Source organism: Xiphias gladius, chromosome 21 (genome assembly GCF_016859285.1).
Source record: "Xiphias gladius isolate SHS-SW01 ecotype Sanya breed wild chromosome 21, ASM1685928v1, whole genome shotgun sequence".
Classification (NCBI taxonomy): domain Eukaryota; kingdom Metazoa; phylum Chordata; class Actinopteri; order Istiophoriformes; family Xiphiidae; genus Xiphias; species Xiphias gladius.
In genome coordinates, this window is record NC_053420.1 from 11000257 (window position 1) to 11017111 (window position 16855).

General features: G+C 40.3%; 1 protein-coding gene across 1 annotated transcript in view; it reads left to right on the top strand.

The window, feature by feature from the left end:
- Window positions 1-16855, top strand: part of necab3 (N-terminal EF-hand calcium binding protein 3) — a gene marked incomplete at its 5' end in the record, with an annotated part of 34173 nt that overhangs the window by 14780 nt on the left and 2538 nt on the right. Inside the window, 9 exons of the mRNA XM_040158994.1 lie at window positions 382-407; window positions 2690-2787; window positions 4487-4623; window positions 7374-7495; window positions 8754-8833; window positions 11703-11756; window positions 13688-13800; window positions 14313-14390; window positions 14997-15088. Coding sequence (XP_040014928.1) covers window positions 382-407; window positions 2690-2787; window positions 4487-4623; window positions 7374-7495; window positions 8754-8833; window positions 11703-11756; window positions 13688-13800; window positions 14313-14390; window positions 14997-15088 — 800 coding nt within the window. The remainder of the gene's footprint in view (window positions 1-381; window positions 408-2689; window positions 2788-4486; window positions 4624-7373; window positions 7496-8753; window positions 8834-11702; window positions 11757-13687; window positions 13801-14312; window positions 14391-14996; window positions 15089-16855) is intronic.

Here is a 16855-nt window from a genome sequence, read left to right on the forward strand (position 1 = left end):
AATTTAGCCTCCAATGTAATAGTAGTGCCATGACTTGTAAAAACAAACACGTATTAATTTCAATGTTTTTACAACAGCAGAGTAAGTTTAAAAAAAAAAAAAAGGCACTATCACAATTGCATTAACATGCATTTTTCACCAGAAATATTCTTCATGCAAAACGGCAAAGTGCAGAATGCTAAACATCTCTTGCGATTTGGTGGTTTTAACACTGGAATCTTGTTTGTGTGTCTTCCTTGGTCTAATGCTATAATACTTACACAGCTCAGAGCCACACAATCTCTCTGGCAGAAATTAAGAGTTGCACAACTTAACTTAAATTAACTTCCTCGATACTTTGAACCTTTGCCCATTTATCTCCTCTTGTGCTCTGCCCTGCAGTAATCTGGACACTGACAAGCTATCAGGTTGGTGGGAGAGTGCTTTGTCTGATTTAATGTGTCACAGTGCATTGATTTCCGTAAAATTCCTGTCTTAAAAATTCACCAACATCAGTGTTTGTTGTCGTATTTGTGGATCCATATTTTTAGGTGATTCGTAGCATGGATAAAGTTAGAGCAACAGTGCACTATTTTGAGTAATTAACTTGTTAGACTTTAGAGAGTTAGACTATAAACAGTCTTTGTTTCTAGTATGGATTAAACAAACAACAGACCAATGTAACATGTTAGCTAGTGAGATTTAGACATGCTGGTAGAGGTCCTGGTTGTTACCTTGGGACAGACTCAGGCAGCTGCTTCCCTGTGTTTGTGCTAAGCTAACCAGCTGCTGGTTGCTTGATATATTTTCTGTACAGGCAAAAGAGTGGTATCAATAATCAATTATCAAAGAAAGAAAATGACCCAACTATTGTGTTAAATCCTCTCAATTCTTTAGAATGTTTTGGCGAAAAAGTATATACACTGAAACCAACACCACCACTATCCACCTGCAACACTGATTTTAATCTGTAAAATGAAATTTTAAAAATGGCACAGATCTATTGACCTATATTTTTTATCATCTTAAAAATGCACGTGTGTCAAGTGGCCTGAATAAAGTGAAGAGAAATAGGGCAGAGCCCTGTAAATACCAGTGGTACCCAGAATAAAACGTCTGCATAATTTATTGAATGGAAATGGCATCTTTTCCATTTTAAGTCAAGAGAAGTTGACTGTTGTCAAAGACAGAATGTTCCTTCTTATTTCAGATTTAGTTCACTGAACATTTATCAGTCATTGCATTGTGTTCTTTTTACCAAGTGTTACAGAGTGATGGTGTGAAATTCAGTTAGGTAACTTATTTGAATCAAAGTAAGAGAAGTGTAAAAGGGGCTGCTGATCCATTAACCTTGGATCAAGTTGTTGCCTGTGTGTCATATTGAGTGTAATCTTTGGTTATAGTAAAATTAGCTATTTAATTGAACTAATTAACATTAAAGTGTTTCTCCGCAATACTAATTTGATATTACAAATGGCTTCCCCACAAGGATTTACTGTGATTTATTTAACAAGACTAGGTCAAAATCTAGTATATGGCTGGACCGTGCGGTCAATGTGCATAATTGATTACATAGTTGAAAAACTACTTTCGATAAAGCCTGCTCAAATTTGTAATAGGTGAATTAGCATATTCATGACGTAATCGCGTTTCATTTGCATTCTGCCTAGTGTCAGCCGGTTTAGGCCCTTTATCTTTTTGCCTCTCTCCTACCGTCTGTGCGCACATATACAGTGATTTAATACAGCTGAATTCCCAATAAAGCTGTTGTCATTTACTTGTCTTTCAGTTTCCGTTGTCAGACAATGGAACAGGTATGAAATAGTGACTGAAATGCAGCCGATCAAGACTACATGTTAACCAGCAGTCAATTCCAAGCTGCTGCTCTGCACTGCTAAAAATGCTGATTTTATAACCGCGACATCGTCTGACAAAATCACCTTACGCATAAGTTAAAGACAATGGCTGTGCTGAGTTTTCAGCTATATTTACTTGTAACAATGATGAAAGTTAGAAGCTCATTCATGTCCGTGTCAGCTGCCGTGTGGTCAGCTGAATGAGACCATAGACAGGTGTGCCTGCGGAGGGAAAGCCCACCTTGCGCTCACAGGGCAATAGTGGCGACTCTCTATTACAGAAAGTAGCTAACGTTGTTCCAAAAAGTCTCTAGGTGCTTTCGTGAAAAAACTCGCTAAACAGGTCTGAAAAGTCGGTAAATCTAGCGACGATGGTGCTAATTTGGCATCACTGCCTTTAAACAACCCCCTGACGATGCAATAGAAACTGTTTGAGCCAATTCGTTTTGACAGAACAATGACCAATGGAGAAACTCCAACACTCAGCCGGCCGACCAATGGTGTAACTTCGTCACTCAGTCAGTCAGTCAGGGAAACTCCTGTTTCTAAGGCTGGCCTCGCTTTTGCGGTCCAGCCAAAAAGTTATCTAAATCATGTTGGTGTCAATTTCATGACAGGGTGAGCATTGAGTGTTACTGAAACACAGGCATGTGAAGATGAAATGCTTCCAACTTGACTGGTTAATAGAACTAAACATGGATATTTTTACCTTTTGCTAAGATATTGTCACTATCCTTGCCATTGTGTTAATTGCAATCTGTCATGGCAACATATAAATCTTTGTCTTCAACTTAAACTTTTGATTGTTATGACATTGCAATGACACTGACAGCTTGTTTCCTTTTTCCTATTAGATTATTTTTCTCAGCACCTGGGGGAGTATCTCAATGTCCTTTCAGCTCTGGAGAGCCTGAATGTTGCCATTTTAAAGGCAATGGATAAAACTAAAGAGGTAAGAGTTCAACAGAATTCATAACAACTTCTATTTTTGCCTCTGAAACTTTTATTTATGAGCCATTTCATTTTTTGTGAATTTGCCTTAATTCAGTCTTTTATATTACAAAAACTCTAAAAACAAATGCTGAGAGAAGACAAGTAGGTGTTCAAACGCACCCATGCGTACACACGAGCGTGCGCACACACACACACACACACACACACACACAATGTCAGGGGTTGGTGCAACAAATACGCTTAGTTTAGAGCTGATTCACTACTGTGAGAGGAAACACTTGCATGCACAGATGGAGCCAATGCTGCACCAAGTTTCCCAAAACTGATGAGTAAACAAAGGAGGTATAAAAAAAATCCTTCAGGCTTTTCCGTTACTTACCATTATATTATATTTGATTTTAACGGAATAATCCAGCATTGTGGAAAATATGCTTAGTCACTTTCTTGCCAAGAGTTACAGGAGACTGATACAACTCTCTCGTGTGTACAGTAAATATGAAGCTACATTTAGCCTAGTTTGGCACAAAGACGGGGACAGGGGTGAAACAGCTATCCCTGTTCTATCGAAAGGTAACAAAATCTGTCTACCAACACCTCTAAAGCTCTAAAGCATATTTTGTTGAGCCAGGCTAGCTGTTTCCCCCTGTCTGCAGTATTTATGCTAAGCTAAGACAACACTCTGCTGGTGATACCGTCATATTTACCATACAGATAAGACATTGGTATCAATCTTCTCACGTAACTCTCTGCCATCTCCCTTAAGATTCCCTGGATTAGTCTTACAAGAAAAATGAACATCTGTCACACTTGGTCCATTTTTGATAATGCACCTTAACATCGGAGACATGTCCAATCTGTAGACTGACCCTTTATGAATCCGAATCATATAACTACCGCAGGAAACCATACATGTGATATTCCCCGTGTTCCAGTGTGTTTAACAACAACCTCAGAGATTAATGTGCAAACATTTTTCACAGCCCAACATTTTTCTCCCAAGTCAGTACGTTATTTAATTGCAGTTGACACAATATTTTAAAATTGCTTCAGGACTTTTTGAGATAACAGTCTCAAATCAGGGGTTTGAAATGTAATAGAACAGAAAGCAGCAGTGCTTGTTAAACGAAAGAGAAGAGGAGATGTGTCCTGAGTAATTATACATAATGATTTAAGATCACCTTGCTCCTCTATTCTGGCAATTTAAAGCTGTCGGGGTGGGCAAATCCATAGACGACTGTGCAGCAGCTAGTTAGCAGCTTTGGGCCGTCACGGATTGCTCTGGACTGCTAATCCCATGATGCATTTTCAGTAGAGGCCACTCGTCATTATAAGTTTTGACAAAGAGCTCCTGCACTGTTCATTCATTAGCAGATTGTGTGAATACGACTCCTTTGAGAATGTGTAATTATGTTCGTGTTTGGGGACTCGAGCAGCAATTATGTCTCCTATTAAAGTTGGAATGTGGATTTGCGGTACGGAATAATGTATGTGTTCGGAGAAATAATTAGCCAATCTAATTGCAGCTGTCACACATTTCACAAGTGCTTGTAGTTGTTTTGGAGAAGTGATCAAATCATCTCTCTTTCCATCTCCTTGGGATCTGTCTTTTATCTGAGATGCTTTTACTTTGTTGCTGCCTATGTTTGGGCACTTTGCCCTTTGACCTGCGCTTCTGTGTGTCACTCTGTCTCTCTCAGGAGTACCAGGGTTCCAGTGTGTTGGGCCAGTTTGTCACCAGGTTCATGCTAAGAGAGACATCCAGTCAGCTGTTGTCTCTACAGAGGTCACTGCAGTGTGCCATGGAGGCTGTGGAAGAGCAGAGCAGCCCTGCCCCGTTAGTACTGCAATATGACACTGTATCTGTTCTGTGTGTTACCTGTGCAGATTGCCAGATGCTTTCATAAACTGTATTATATTATGGCCTTGGGCAGTGCTCAGGCACAGCCCTGCGGGCCGACAAGAGTTTCCGATTGGTTGACCAGTCTCTATTGCAGTCTTTTATCAGCATAAAATAGGACCTCTGCGCACATTCAATGCCAAATTATGAAGCAGTGTGGTGTCCTTAAACTGCAGTAAAAACCAAGAGTGTCTCTAAAAAAACAGTTAAGTGTGGTTCTCTTTAACCATGGTCATCTTTCCATAACCTTAACCTTAATGAGCATTGTATCTCTCTAACATAACCAAGTGTTATAGGTGCTTCCACTTAAACACACCTCAACAATCATGACCTTGGAGTCTCTGTGATCATAAACCCAAACCCAACCTTACCTTAACCATAGGGTTGGTTTAGGCAGACCAGAAAAGGTTGTCATGCTCTGAAGAAGGCACAATGTCAGCTCATGGAACGAAGACCACATATCCGTCATTTTACATCTTAAATTTTGCACCATTTTATTTTTTTTAGTTTTCTGCCCGAGGTTTATTAAGGCTTCTTGACCAGCAGAGTACAGCTTGCCTGCAGGTTTGAGCGTTTAAGCCACAGAATGAAACTTCCCATTTTGTTGTTTAGGTATGAGGACTTGTTTGCACTCCGCAGGTTGCAGGCTGAAAATTGGAGGCAGAGACCAATGAGCCCCAGCGAGTGGTGTGTTGTTAAATCAGCTTTTGGAAGAGTTCATGCTGATGTCTGCAGAGGAATGATAGAGTGAGCTGTCAATCAGTTGAGCAGCTTTATTTTGTCTCTTTCAACCAAATTCATCCATAGCTTTGCCAGACCACAATCAGCAAAGCAAAATACTATACGGAATATACTGTATTATGTTATTCTAAACTATATTGTCAAAATTGCTGCAAAAAATTGCTATTACTCTCAGTCGTTGACACAGGCGCTTCACTAATAGGCAGACTGTTTGAAATTCAGTATTTCACTCAAAGAGTCTCATGCTTTCATTAAATTTTAATGGAGCTCATAGAGTGAAAAGATCTAAACCTTCACCAATTTGGGACTTGGAGAACCACTGGGTATGAGTCATTGTATGAAATGGTACAGCTGATTGCTAATTTGTGATATGCAAAACCTGTAGTTAAATGTATTTTTTCTATACATTTTAGTTCATCAAAGATCTCAGCACAGGCTCATACCTTGCTTTCACATTTCTCTTATAAAAGAAATTCAATGCAGAAGATGCTCAGAGAAACAGTCATTTTAATGAGCAGAAATCTACCTCACCACAGGTCAGTATCATGACAAATTGAACACTTTCAAATAACTGTTAGCATTTTAAATAACAGGGATACTTTCCCCACTTTTCTTGCAGCTGGGTTGTCTGTTGCACTGCGTGTGTCGGGGCTCAGCAGAGCTCCCCTCTCTTCCCTCTAGGTGCCACACTGGTATTATTGAAAATAATGGAGCGATTATAGCCAAGGTGAATTATTGAGAGGGGACTTGGGGAGGCAGAGGGGGGAGCAGAAGGAGAAAGGATGATGAGGGCGGCTTTGAAATACGGAGCAAGTCAGTCACAGAGAAAGGGAAAGCAAAGAAAAATGAACACTAAAAGTAAATGAACAACATAATGGCGCAGAAAGCCTGGGACACTGCAGATGGAAAAAAGGGGAGAGAGGGCATACAAAAGGACACGATGAGAGGCTTTTTGGGCACAAATAACTCTTAAGACTGTTCAAACAGGTATAGCTGTTGGAACGAGAAACAGTGAGTATGTGAGTGTTGGGAGGGGCAGGATAAAAGACATATTGAGTTGGCAACAAACAGCTATTTCTCTCTCCTTTGCCTCCCTGCAGTGGATTTATGGCCATTGCAGTGGCCTTTGGGTTCCAGGCTGTTCTCAGCATGAGAACCTCCAAGCAATGCGCTCCCTCTGCGCTGTCAGCGTGAAACCGAACACACGCACGCACGCACGCACACACACACATACACGCACACACGCATATAATAGCTTGCACACACAAAGTCACAACAAAAGGATGGCGGGAGAGGCACACACTAACTTGAACAAACAAATGTGCAAAGGCATTTCGACACGCAGAAAGAGAGGCACGTGCACAAGTGAAACCAAAGTAAGCACACACACACTCACACACGCGTTGGGAGTTCGTGTCTCAGGGTGTCACTGCACAGATTGCCTGACATCCTGCCCTTGACACTCTGTGTGTCTGTCTCTGCATATGTGTGTGAATATTTCGGAGTGTACGCAGAGGGATTGGTCCCCTGGAACGTCCAGTCTGTGGGCTACTAAGCACTGGTGTGCATCTGGCCCTTCACTAAGCGTTTTCACCTCTATTCTGCACGCTCGCTGTTTATCTCTGGTTCTTGTGTCTCTGCACTATTGACTGCCCTCTCTCTCTTGCATCAGACATTAAACTATCTCAGTTTCTGGTCTAAATCAATTATTAATGCATCCTTCCTTACCTCGCTCCCTGTTTCTCTCTTTATCTTGCACCTTTTCCTCCTGTCTTCTCTCATTCGTCCTACGTTTCATTCCATATCCTCTCCTTCATTCCCTGTGTGACTACCTCTGTCTGGCATATCTTCAATTTCTTCAATTTTATTTCCCCCTCACTCCTCTGACAGTTGCTGTCTTCCTCTCTGATGTTTGTCTCCCTGGGTCTCCACCGCTGTCATGGCAGGAGAGAGGTAAAGGCGCCCGAGCTGACAGCAGTACAGAGGAATGGCAGGCGGTGTGGTCGGAGGGTCCATAATAACCTGTGCATGTCCCCATCAGATCCCTGTTCTGGCATCCTGACCACAGGTAAGATGAATATCAAATTATATTGAAACCTCTTAAGATATTTATTATTATCTTCGACAGATCAACCAACACAACTAACCATCAGTTACTCCTCTGTCTTATAGAACTCCATTGTATTGTATGTTAAAGTGATTAAAAACAAATCAAAGAGCCATATTTAATATAAATAAATAGTGTGGCCTGCTACAGATTTAGGACCATATTTTTGTTTTGAAGGCTGAGGTGGTTTGATGAAGTAGAGAAAACACCAGACTATAAAACAGGAGACCGTTGTTCGTTTCCTGTGTGAAACCAATAGTCAACCTTACTTCTTTTATCCGTGACCTTAACTTTGTCTTTTTACTGTTGTTACCATGGGGAAAAAATATTTTTCTAAAGGAGCAGGTATTGTGGGGTTTTTTTTTTTTAAACATTACTCAAACAGAGCAAATGTACGTGGAATTGACTCAAAATAAAATACACTGCCTATTTTCACCACAACGAGGGAACATGTCAGCCAGTGCAACACTGTGGCTGACTGATCTGTTTTTTTGAATAATTTTTGGACAAAACTGGGGTCTATTGCACAGAGAAATAGGATGTGGCAGGCTGTGGCTACATAGTAGGATCTGTTCATGGTTGGTTTTGGTGTTTTCAGAGAATTTGCTGGCAATGAACAAAATATCACCTTGTCCTTTGATTAACAGAGTAGAATAAAACAAAAACTATTTTATGTTGAGCCTCATTTATGTTCCTCTTCACTAGTATTGATTGACTGAACATCAGATATCGAGCCCAAAATGAAGGAATGAACTGTGGCTCTCAAAAAACTTTAAAAGCAATTGTCAAATAACTGTATCAGGAGTTGAATGTCCTTTTATATACACAATTAGAAGTTTGAACCTGACTTTCATTATACAGTAACTGATATATAGGTGCTTAATTCTATATTCTTTCCCAATATTTTTCCTTGAATCCTTCAAACCTTTGATTTTTCAAAGTGAGAATAGATATTTGTAAGATTTTTTTGTTTCCACAGGGAAGCTTTTTCACATTGGGTATAAAACCACTTCTGCATTTTTTTCCCCCTGTCATCTGATGGAAACTCTCAGCTGTGTTCTAGCTCCACAGTACATGTCAGTGCTCTAAAATGTGCACTGCAGCATGGGTGCATTTCTAAACTTACTCAAATCCAGCTAGAATTACTATGCACAGTGGAAGTGGATCATACGTGCACATTTTTTGGTCATTCCACTGATTTATTATTGTGTTTTCTCAGGGGTGAGCATGGAAGATGGAGAGAACTGGTGCTCCCAAATTAACAGGCTGCAGCAACTTCTGGATAAACTGGAGTGTCAGGTATGAAACTTTTCTTTCTGTATATTTTGAACAGCTATGCAGCACGCTAAACACACTTCCAACAAAGGCTGAAGACAGGAGTCGATGTTTGAGGTTTTTACTGGAAACTGTGCTCAACAAGATCAATGAGAGTGATTACAAATCGGAAAACAACGAGATTCCATGAGATTCTTAAGAGTTAGACCAAAGGTACAGTAATAATGAGTATGTTTACAAGCATATTAGTATCCTGGTTTTGACTCTTTTCCTGGTTTTGATCATATCTGAGATATGGCGTTTACATGGGATGTGAGAAACCGGGTTACTCATACACTTATTATACATGCCTGTCAGTATTTGCCTGGTCACAGATTGGACAAAATGGTGGATCTAAAAATGTCAGTTAAACTCTGCCAGTGGGGGTCACCACTAGCAACAGAGCACCCAGCTGAAACCAACTGCTGTTTTCAGAGGAGATTCATTTGGTTCATCTCTATCAATATGTCCTCTTTTCTTTGTGTTGCCCAAAATTTCTGTTATTCTGTTGTTCAATGATGTAGCATGTGTCGTATTTTCTCCTGTGAACCAGTTTTTAACTTTGTTTTTAAAGGTGCTATACAAATAAAGGTTATTGTTTTTATGGTTCATGAAAACAAATTCGATCTCAAAGTTTAGGAAATGTGATGAATATTTTGACAGACTTTCTATGGCATCTATGAAAAAAACAAAATTAAGCCAAGGCAGTGTGAGGGCTGTTTTTCATTTTTCCACAAGCCTACCACCTTATTTTTAAAAACATTTTCAATGTTAAATGGCTTCTGATAGTTAATGCAGAGGATATAGAAATGGAAATGCCTTATGCATGAGTTTTTCAAACATTATTTAGTTTGGGCGCAGAGAATATATTACAGTGTCAATGATAATGAGAAGTAGATAACTGGGCTACACAAACAGCACCGTCGACTGTGCATATCTCTAACGCAACACCTGTAAACCGAGTCTACTTAAATACAATTGCTAGATTACTAACGACATGCGAAAATTCACTGGACTGGTTTGGTGTTGTGTGTTCATGATTATGTCTGGAACAAGGTGTCAGCTTAGTGCTTGAGTGGTTTCAGCCGCGAAGTGGAAAACAACAGACTGCTTGAGCTGTCAGTAATGCTGTATTCTATGTTATGTATTTTCTATTTTTTACTCAAGCTTCGCACTGATAGAAATTCTTGTGTGTTTGCGATGATCAAAAAGAACAATGGGTGCTCTCACATCATGTAAAAAAAACAAAAAAAAAAACAGTGCTTTTCTAGGAGGAGTTCTGCAGATCTGTGTTTCTGTCAAACACAAAGCACACGGTCACCTCTCTATGTCTCATCTCCCGCGCCGCATCCTTTGACCCATTCTCACCACCACATCTCGAAGCCTCTTTCACGCTCTCCTGCCCCATCTTGTGCTCCATCTCATTCTCTCTGTCTATTCTTTTTCTTTATTAAGTCCCGTTATTCCTATCTTTTTGATGTTCATTTTTCCAATCCATTCAATCTCTCTGAAAACATTTTTCTCTCCCCAGTCCTCGGTTTTGTCAGCCTAGAGGGACCCAGAGTGGAATCTCAAAGCAAATTATAACCTGCAGGATGTTCTGAATGCAATATCCATCCCCGCACCTCAACGCCACCGCCATCACATACACACACACACACACACACACACACACCTTCTGTCCATCTAACTCCCTTTCTCTGCTCACTCAAAACCGACAGAATGAATTTTGTGCCTCAAAGGTTATGTTTACTGTGTATACACACAGACATACGAACACCAGTACCATAGCCTATAAGACCGAAAGCTCGTTCTGTGTTATTACATTTGCTGTATTTCATTATTCATAACATCATGTCTTTATAGGCTACATACATTCCCAAGATAAGGTTGTAAAAAATAAGCAATATGTGGTGGATTACATGTTTTCTACTTGTTGTTCTTTAAAAGTACATTTTCATTTTTTATTTACTCTGTCTTCACCTCATCATTCCATTACTCTGCTATCATATTTTTAGCTAGAAGAAACACGAGAGCCTTTTTGAACGAATGGATGTAACCTTTTATTTCCTGGTAGGGAATTTGTTTTGCACAACAAGCCTTTGAAAAACACTAAATAAAACACTTAAAAACATCAGATATCATATGTAAACAGAACAGAAAAAAAAACCCTACAACATTACATCAACAGCTTTAATCCACAAACCAAGTCAATTTTTGTGTTGTTTTTTTTTTTTTTTGTCCATTAATTACGTCATTTCTGCCCGAAGCCTAAACACAGGTGCAAATAACTGTTTGCAAATGTGTTCAGGCCATCAGTACTTTTGTTCATTGCTGGCTGGCTCCTTGTTTTGATCGTTGCTACTAACTTTTAATGCAAATGAAAGTGAGGTAAAATACAAGTGCCTACCCTTGGATACGACCCATAGGAGCTTACCAGCGGCTGTTGTACCAGGCGTTTTGTCGTCATGGTAACAGTGATAAACACGCAGTTGTAGAACAATCATGGTTTGGTTAGGTTTAGGTACAAAAACTACTCGGTAAGGTTTGGGAAAAGATCACGGTTTGGGGTTAAAATAAGCGCTTTGTTAAGGTTAGAGGACCTTTGTCATCAAGGCTACGATAATAAACATGCAGTCAAGGACGGGGACAGTTAGCAAATTGCTTTTAACAACTGGCAGAAAATAAAATTACTAAACTGCATACAGACATTTTGTTCTTTTTCATTACAGGTTGGTTCAGTGGATTATTTACACTCATTAATGTCCATACCTCTTACTACACTTATCATTCTTAACCAAATGTTCAACAGAGCCAAGAGCCTCTTCTCATGTTTGTTACCTTCGTGTTTTAGAGTCCCAAGTTGGAGCCACTGAAAGAGGACACGCTGGCCAGCACGTACAAGTCTGTAAGTCTCCACTGATAGCAGGGCTTCACCTGGGACACTCACCCGAGCGAATCACCGACTAAACACTTTGTTTTCTGGCAGTTTGCTTCTATTGAGCAGCCGCAGCATCATCATTAGAGTGGTTAAGTTAATTCTTCTCGACAATCACTGTAAACAGTTAGAGATTATTTTGGCGGCGCATGGAATGGATTATAACGCAGGTTGCCACACACACTGTATCACACACCAAAATTGAAAGCTTGATCTCTACGACACAAAATTTTAAGTGGAAATTTTACACAGTGATTAATTTTGCTCAGCCACACACACACACACAGACACACACACACCATTCCCCTCTAACTACATATTTTTAACTTCTACCTCAGTATCGTCCCCAGTTACTCTTCTTCTTCTGATTCTTTACGCCTCCAGTAGTTAGGGTATGTTCCACCAAGCTGAAAAGACATTATTTAAACTCCTTTTCAGCTGCACTCAGCAATCACTCTGTCTCGAAACCGCATTTTAGTCATCCAGTTTGTTCACTGCCCTCATTCTAAATGTCAAGCAGCGAGGGCCACAAGGCTCACTTTGAAACAAGAAATCGGGTCTATGTTGTCTGAGCTTGAGTCTGACTATGTTTGATGTGTTCATGTATGGGCAAAAGAAATTACGGACTGTTGATCCACATGAGAGGTAGAAGTGGTGTGAAAACACCCACAGAAAATTGAGAGTTTCTTCCAGGCTTTTAGAATAAGCCTTCCAAAATAAAACAGAGCAAAAAGCAAACTATATTAAATGAAATTGTCTGAGTGACCAAATACAAAAATGCAATAATTTTAACTGATAAATCCTCATACCTTTTCACTGTATATTTTCATGCCCAACATACGTCACAAGATTTAAATGGTATTTTTATTGAAATGGCAAAAGTAAATCTTCTCTTACCCACTTTTTGTGGAGCCTGCTCAGGCAGATTGTTTTAAGGTTTATTTCCTGAGGTTTTAGGGTATCCGCCTGTAAACCTTGCCACTACCACAATACAAAAGAGGACATGGTAATTTTGTTTGCTCCTCAGAACACTGAAGAATTGCATTTTTCATAGCCACTAATTTTTGGTAGAAAGTAGCTTAATGATAACTATTCTACGGGGGGTCTGTGGATTATTCCGTTCTTACTTGTCATTTTTAAATGTTATGACAATTATAAATGAAATTCCATCCTCCCCCACTGTAATTACGTGGCAACAAAAGTCTCAAGAGATTGCACAGCTAGATATCTCAAAACTAAACCTACATGGCGCACACGCAAAAACGCGTGTTGACCGTTTAAGGCAGATTCAAGTCTGTGACTCAGGGTTTACAAAAGGACACACGAGGACCGGCTTCACTGTCTTCTGGTTGCAACAATGACTCACTCTAGCATTGAACTGTTGATGAAGAAAATAGGGCAGGAGGTTGATTTGGCGCATTGGGAGGCCACATGCAGAGGCAGAGGACCTCAGTTCAAGTCCAGTTTCCCCGAGGCGTGTGAAATGTGACAAATAACTTGCGACACTGACTTACTGTGAGTTCACATTTAGTTGGGATGTAATCAGTTTGCTTGTGATTCATTAGAATTTAGAGAAAGTCCCTGAATTTCATTAAAATTAGTCTACAGTTAGTGCCTCCATCTTTCTTTGCACAGCTGTTTCCACTCAGGCTTTGGCCAACAAATGAAACTGAAAGTACCAAAAAAAAAAAAAGGTGCCTTATCATTTATTTATTTATATGGTGAGATATGTACCCTTAGGAATAAGTTCTCCATCAAACGTTTCAAAGGTATCCATCTTGACAATATCTACACACATGCCTGGACCTCGGGCGGAGGGGGGGTTTCCTCTGGACAGCCAGTTGTTTATCTTGTCGTCTCATCTCATTCCACATCTCTGTCTCATGTCTTGTTGCCAACAGAACATCCTGCTGGTTCAGAGGCAGATGTCGGTGGCCGACGAAGATCTGGACAACTTCCAGAAAGTTCTGACAAGCTACACTGATGCCACATCAGCCCACACTGACAACCTGCAGTGAGTGTCTTGTTTGTTTTCGGGCAGAGCTATGTATTTTGAACATTGTGCCCGACTCTGCTGCTGAGGCAACGTTATGAGTATTGAGGCAATGGTGGATCAGGGGTTTGAATTGTGAAAACTGATATCCATGAGTGAAAAAGGATGGAAAAAATACCGTTAATGAAGAAATCCCATCAGCATTTTCTCATCAATCATCCTAGGATATTATAGAAGCTCTTATGTGACACCAAACCGTTAGCAGCTTGACTGTAAAAGAAGTTTTACAGCAAAAAACAGTTTAGTTGCTTCACACAGCGACGCCGTTTCTAACTTGGTGAAAACAAGTACCTGTTATTTTAATGCTCTGTTGCTGCTTTGCTCCTCTCCCTGCCTAGTTCTAACTGACATCCCTCTATCTCTCAAAAGAGTCAAACGTTTTCATGTATTTTATCTTTGCTGAGTGCAAACTCTCTCTCCCTTTGTATCCTCTTCTTGCCCCACTCTACTTTTCCTCTCTGTCCTGCTGTCAGTGTGTCCGTTCAGAAGCTCCCGGGAAAGTCGTGTTACATAATGTATGAGTTCTGGCAAGACCGCATCTCCTGGATGAGGTCAGTGTAGTGTGTGTGTGTCTTTGTGTGCATGTGTATGTGTGTATGTTGTGTGTCAGATATTGGCAGACTGTTTGGCACTCCTAACTTTTTGATGGAAATGTTCCCCACCAGTGAAGATGAGCAGATGGCCCATCTCTCATTTTGCGCACACACACACACACACACACACACACATACACACACACACACACATATACGCACAGGGATGCAGCTTAAATGGTTTGAAATGGAATCTGTGCCATACACATATCAATGAATATATTAATCTATCATTTGTCACATTTTGCGCAGCAGGAGTAATGAACATAGAGATTTTTGAAACACTCTTTGCTTAGTAAAACAAAATCATGCACTTGCACACTTAACTACTTACTCTTAGTCCAAATATAGCTTTTTACTGCCTCTAATATCAACAGACAATAAAAATGAACATCTTTAAAACAATTGTCGTCTGAAGAATTTATCTAAATGCAAAATCTCTATTTCAACAAAAACACGGTAATGTACTGATTGATTTTGTTACAGGTAGTTGTTACATCTCTTTCTGTTTCTATGAACTGCATTTTTCTTCCTATTTTACCCCTTCGTTGTCTGTCTCTATAGCTACCTGCAGTCCAACAACAGTAAAGATTTCCAGCGCTGCATCATTGACATGTTGGAGGATGCTGAAGTAGTATCCACTATGTTGCTCCCAGGTTTGTATATGTGTGTCAGTGAGTGAAATCATCTGCGTACATAGGCGTTCATACACAAATTATCGTATCCTAGACAACCACTTTCCCGCTTAAGGTACTTAGTGCTAAACCCTCACAGTTGTGCAAGTAATTACAGACTGTTTTGTACAATTTCATGTGTTTTTGTTGGACGTTGTCACTTTAAAACTCCTTTACAGGTGTAAATGTCTTTCTAAGCAATGAGGACTAGAGACATCATGACGTTTTTGATCTGCCTATCGATGTGTTCATGTATGACTCATGAGTCCAGTTTTGGCACGTAACGCTCTCCCAACAGTGACGGCGCATTAGCCCCAAACTCATGCGTGTTGAATAGGTTGCTAGCAATTGCTCATCGTCTCTGAGATCTGCCCTTTTGCTTTCACAGTCGTTTGTGATCATACTTTTCCAGGTCACACAAACAGAGCCTTGCTTCTCCTCCGTGTCAACAGCAGTTCCCAGTCTTTCGAAGTATATCTTTAGAAAAATAGCCTGGGTAGGCAGAAGGATTGAAAATGATATACTGAGTTTGCCACAGGTATCCGTGTCAGGGATCCGCACACATTCAACACACATTGCATGGCTCTGAAATACACTAATGACTTGTTAGCCAGCCTTTCACTGGTCATCTTAGGCCGTGCTGCAGAACGTTTATATCAGTGACTTACCAATCATCCGGCGTAGCCCTGATGACTTATGCTGTGTCCCAGTTCCATATTGATATGTCAGTCCTACAGTAAGATTTAATTACTGTCATACTGTTTTTCAGAACTTCTCTAGAATTAGTTTGAGGTGTGGAATTGAGACACAGCTATAGATCATTACGTTGGCCTAATGTCACAGCCTCTCCCACGCTGGCTAACCCTCTGTTAGTCCTACTGGCCAGATGACGGGTGAGATTAGTTAATTTGGTAATTGCTCATTGTGTCACATTCAGCTGTTGGACTGCATTAGTACTCAACGCTTCGATGTGTGATGATATGTTCTGATGTACTAAAACCTCCCATCTGTGGAAATCAGGGGTGTATCCAGAATTCCTGGGCCCCTTGACAATAACTCTTTTTGAGAATTGGGTTTTTGAGCCTGAAGGTAGAAAATGTTTTCAAAACAGACCTATACTGTGCATGTGCAAATATTGGATGTTTTTGAAGAAATAAATAGCCAAGCGGGGATATTCTCTCCTAACACTCGGGGGCTGTGTTTACACTGCCTGTTGGAAGTTAGCCGATTCTGATGTTTGGTTCACAAGGCACAAATCCGATGTGTGTATTTTCAAGTTATGCACAGGGCAAAAACCCAGAATATCACATTTTTTCTTGCCTTCTTTCACATTTGTGTATGGAGATAGGAGCTTTATTCTGGGCGACGCGACTTACATCTGATGCGCTTAACTTATTTTCTTGTCATCACGTCATTGACTCCTCAGCAGGATCCACCCATGGGAGAGTGGCATGAATCACTGCCACTCCAGCCCAGGCTACAATCATGACTCTTCCCTCTCATCTTGATATGCGATTAATTTTTTGCAAGCTTCTAAATAGGATCAAGATAGAAGTAGCGTAAATTAATGTTTCTGTCTCTTTGCGTCCATTGCAGATGGTGATTTAGCTGCGGGGGCTGCACGTGTTGTGATCGTTGCTAGGTTACTGTACATGGTTGTGACTTGCATTTATGCATGCTGACAGTTTCAGACATGGACTAAAGAGTTTTGGTGTAAACACAGTAATCACATATGGGTCAATTTTGAAA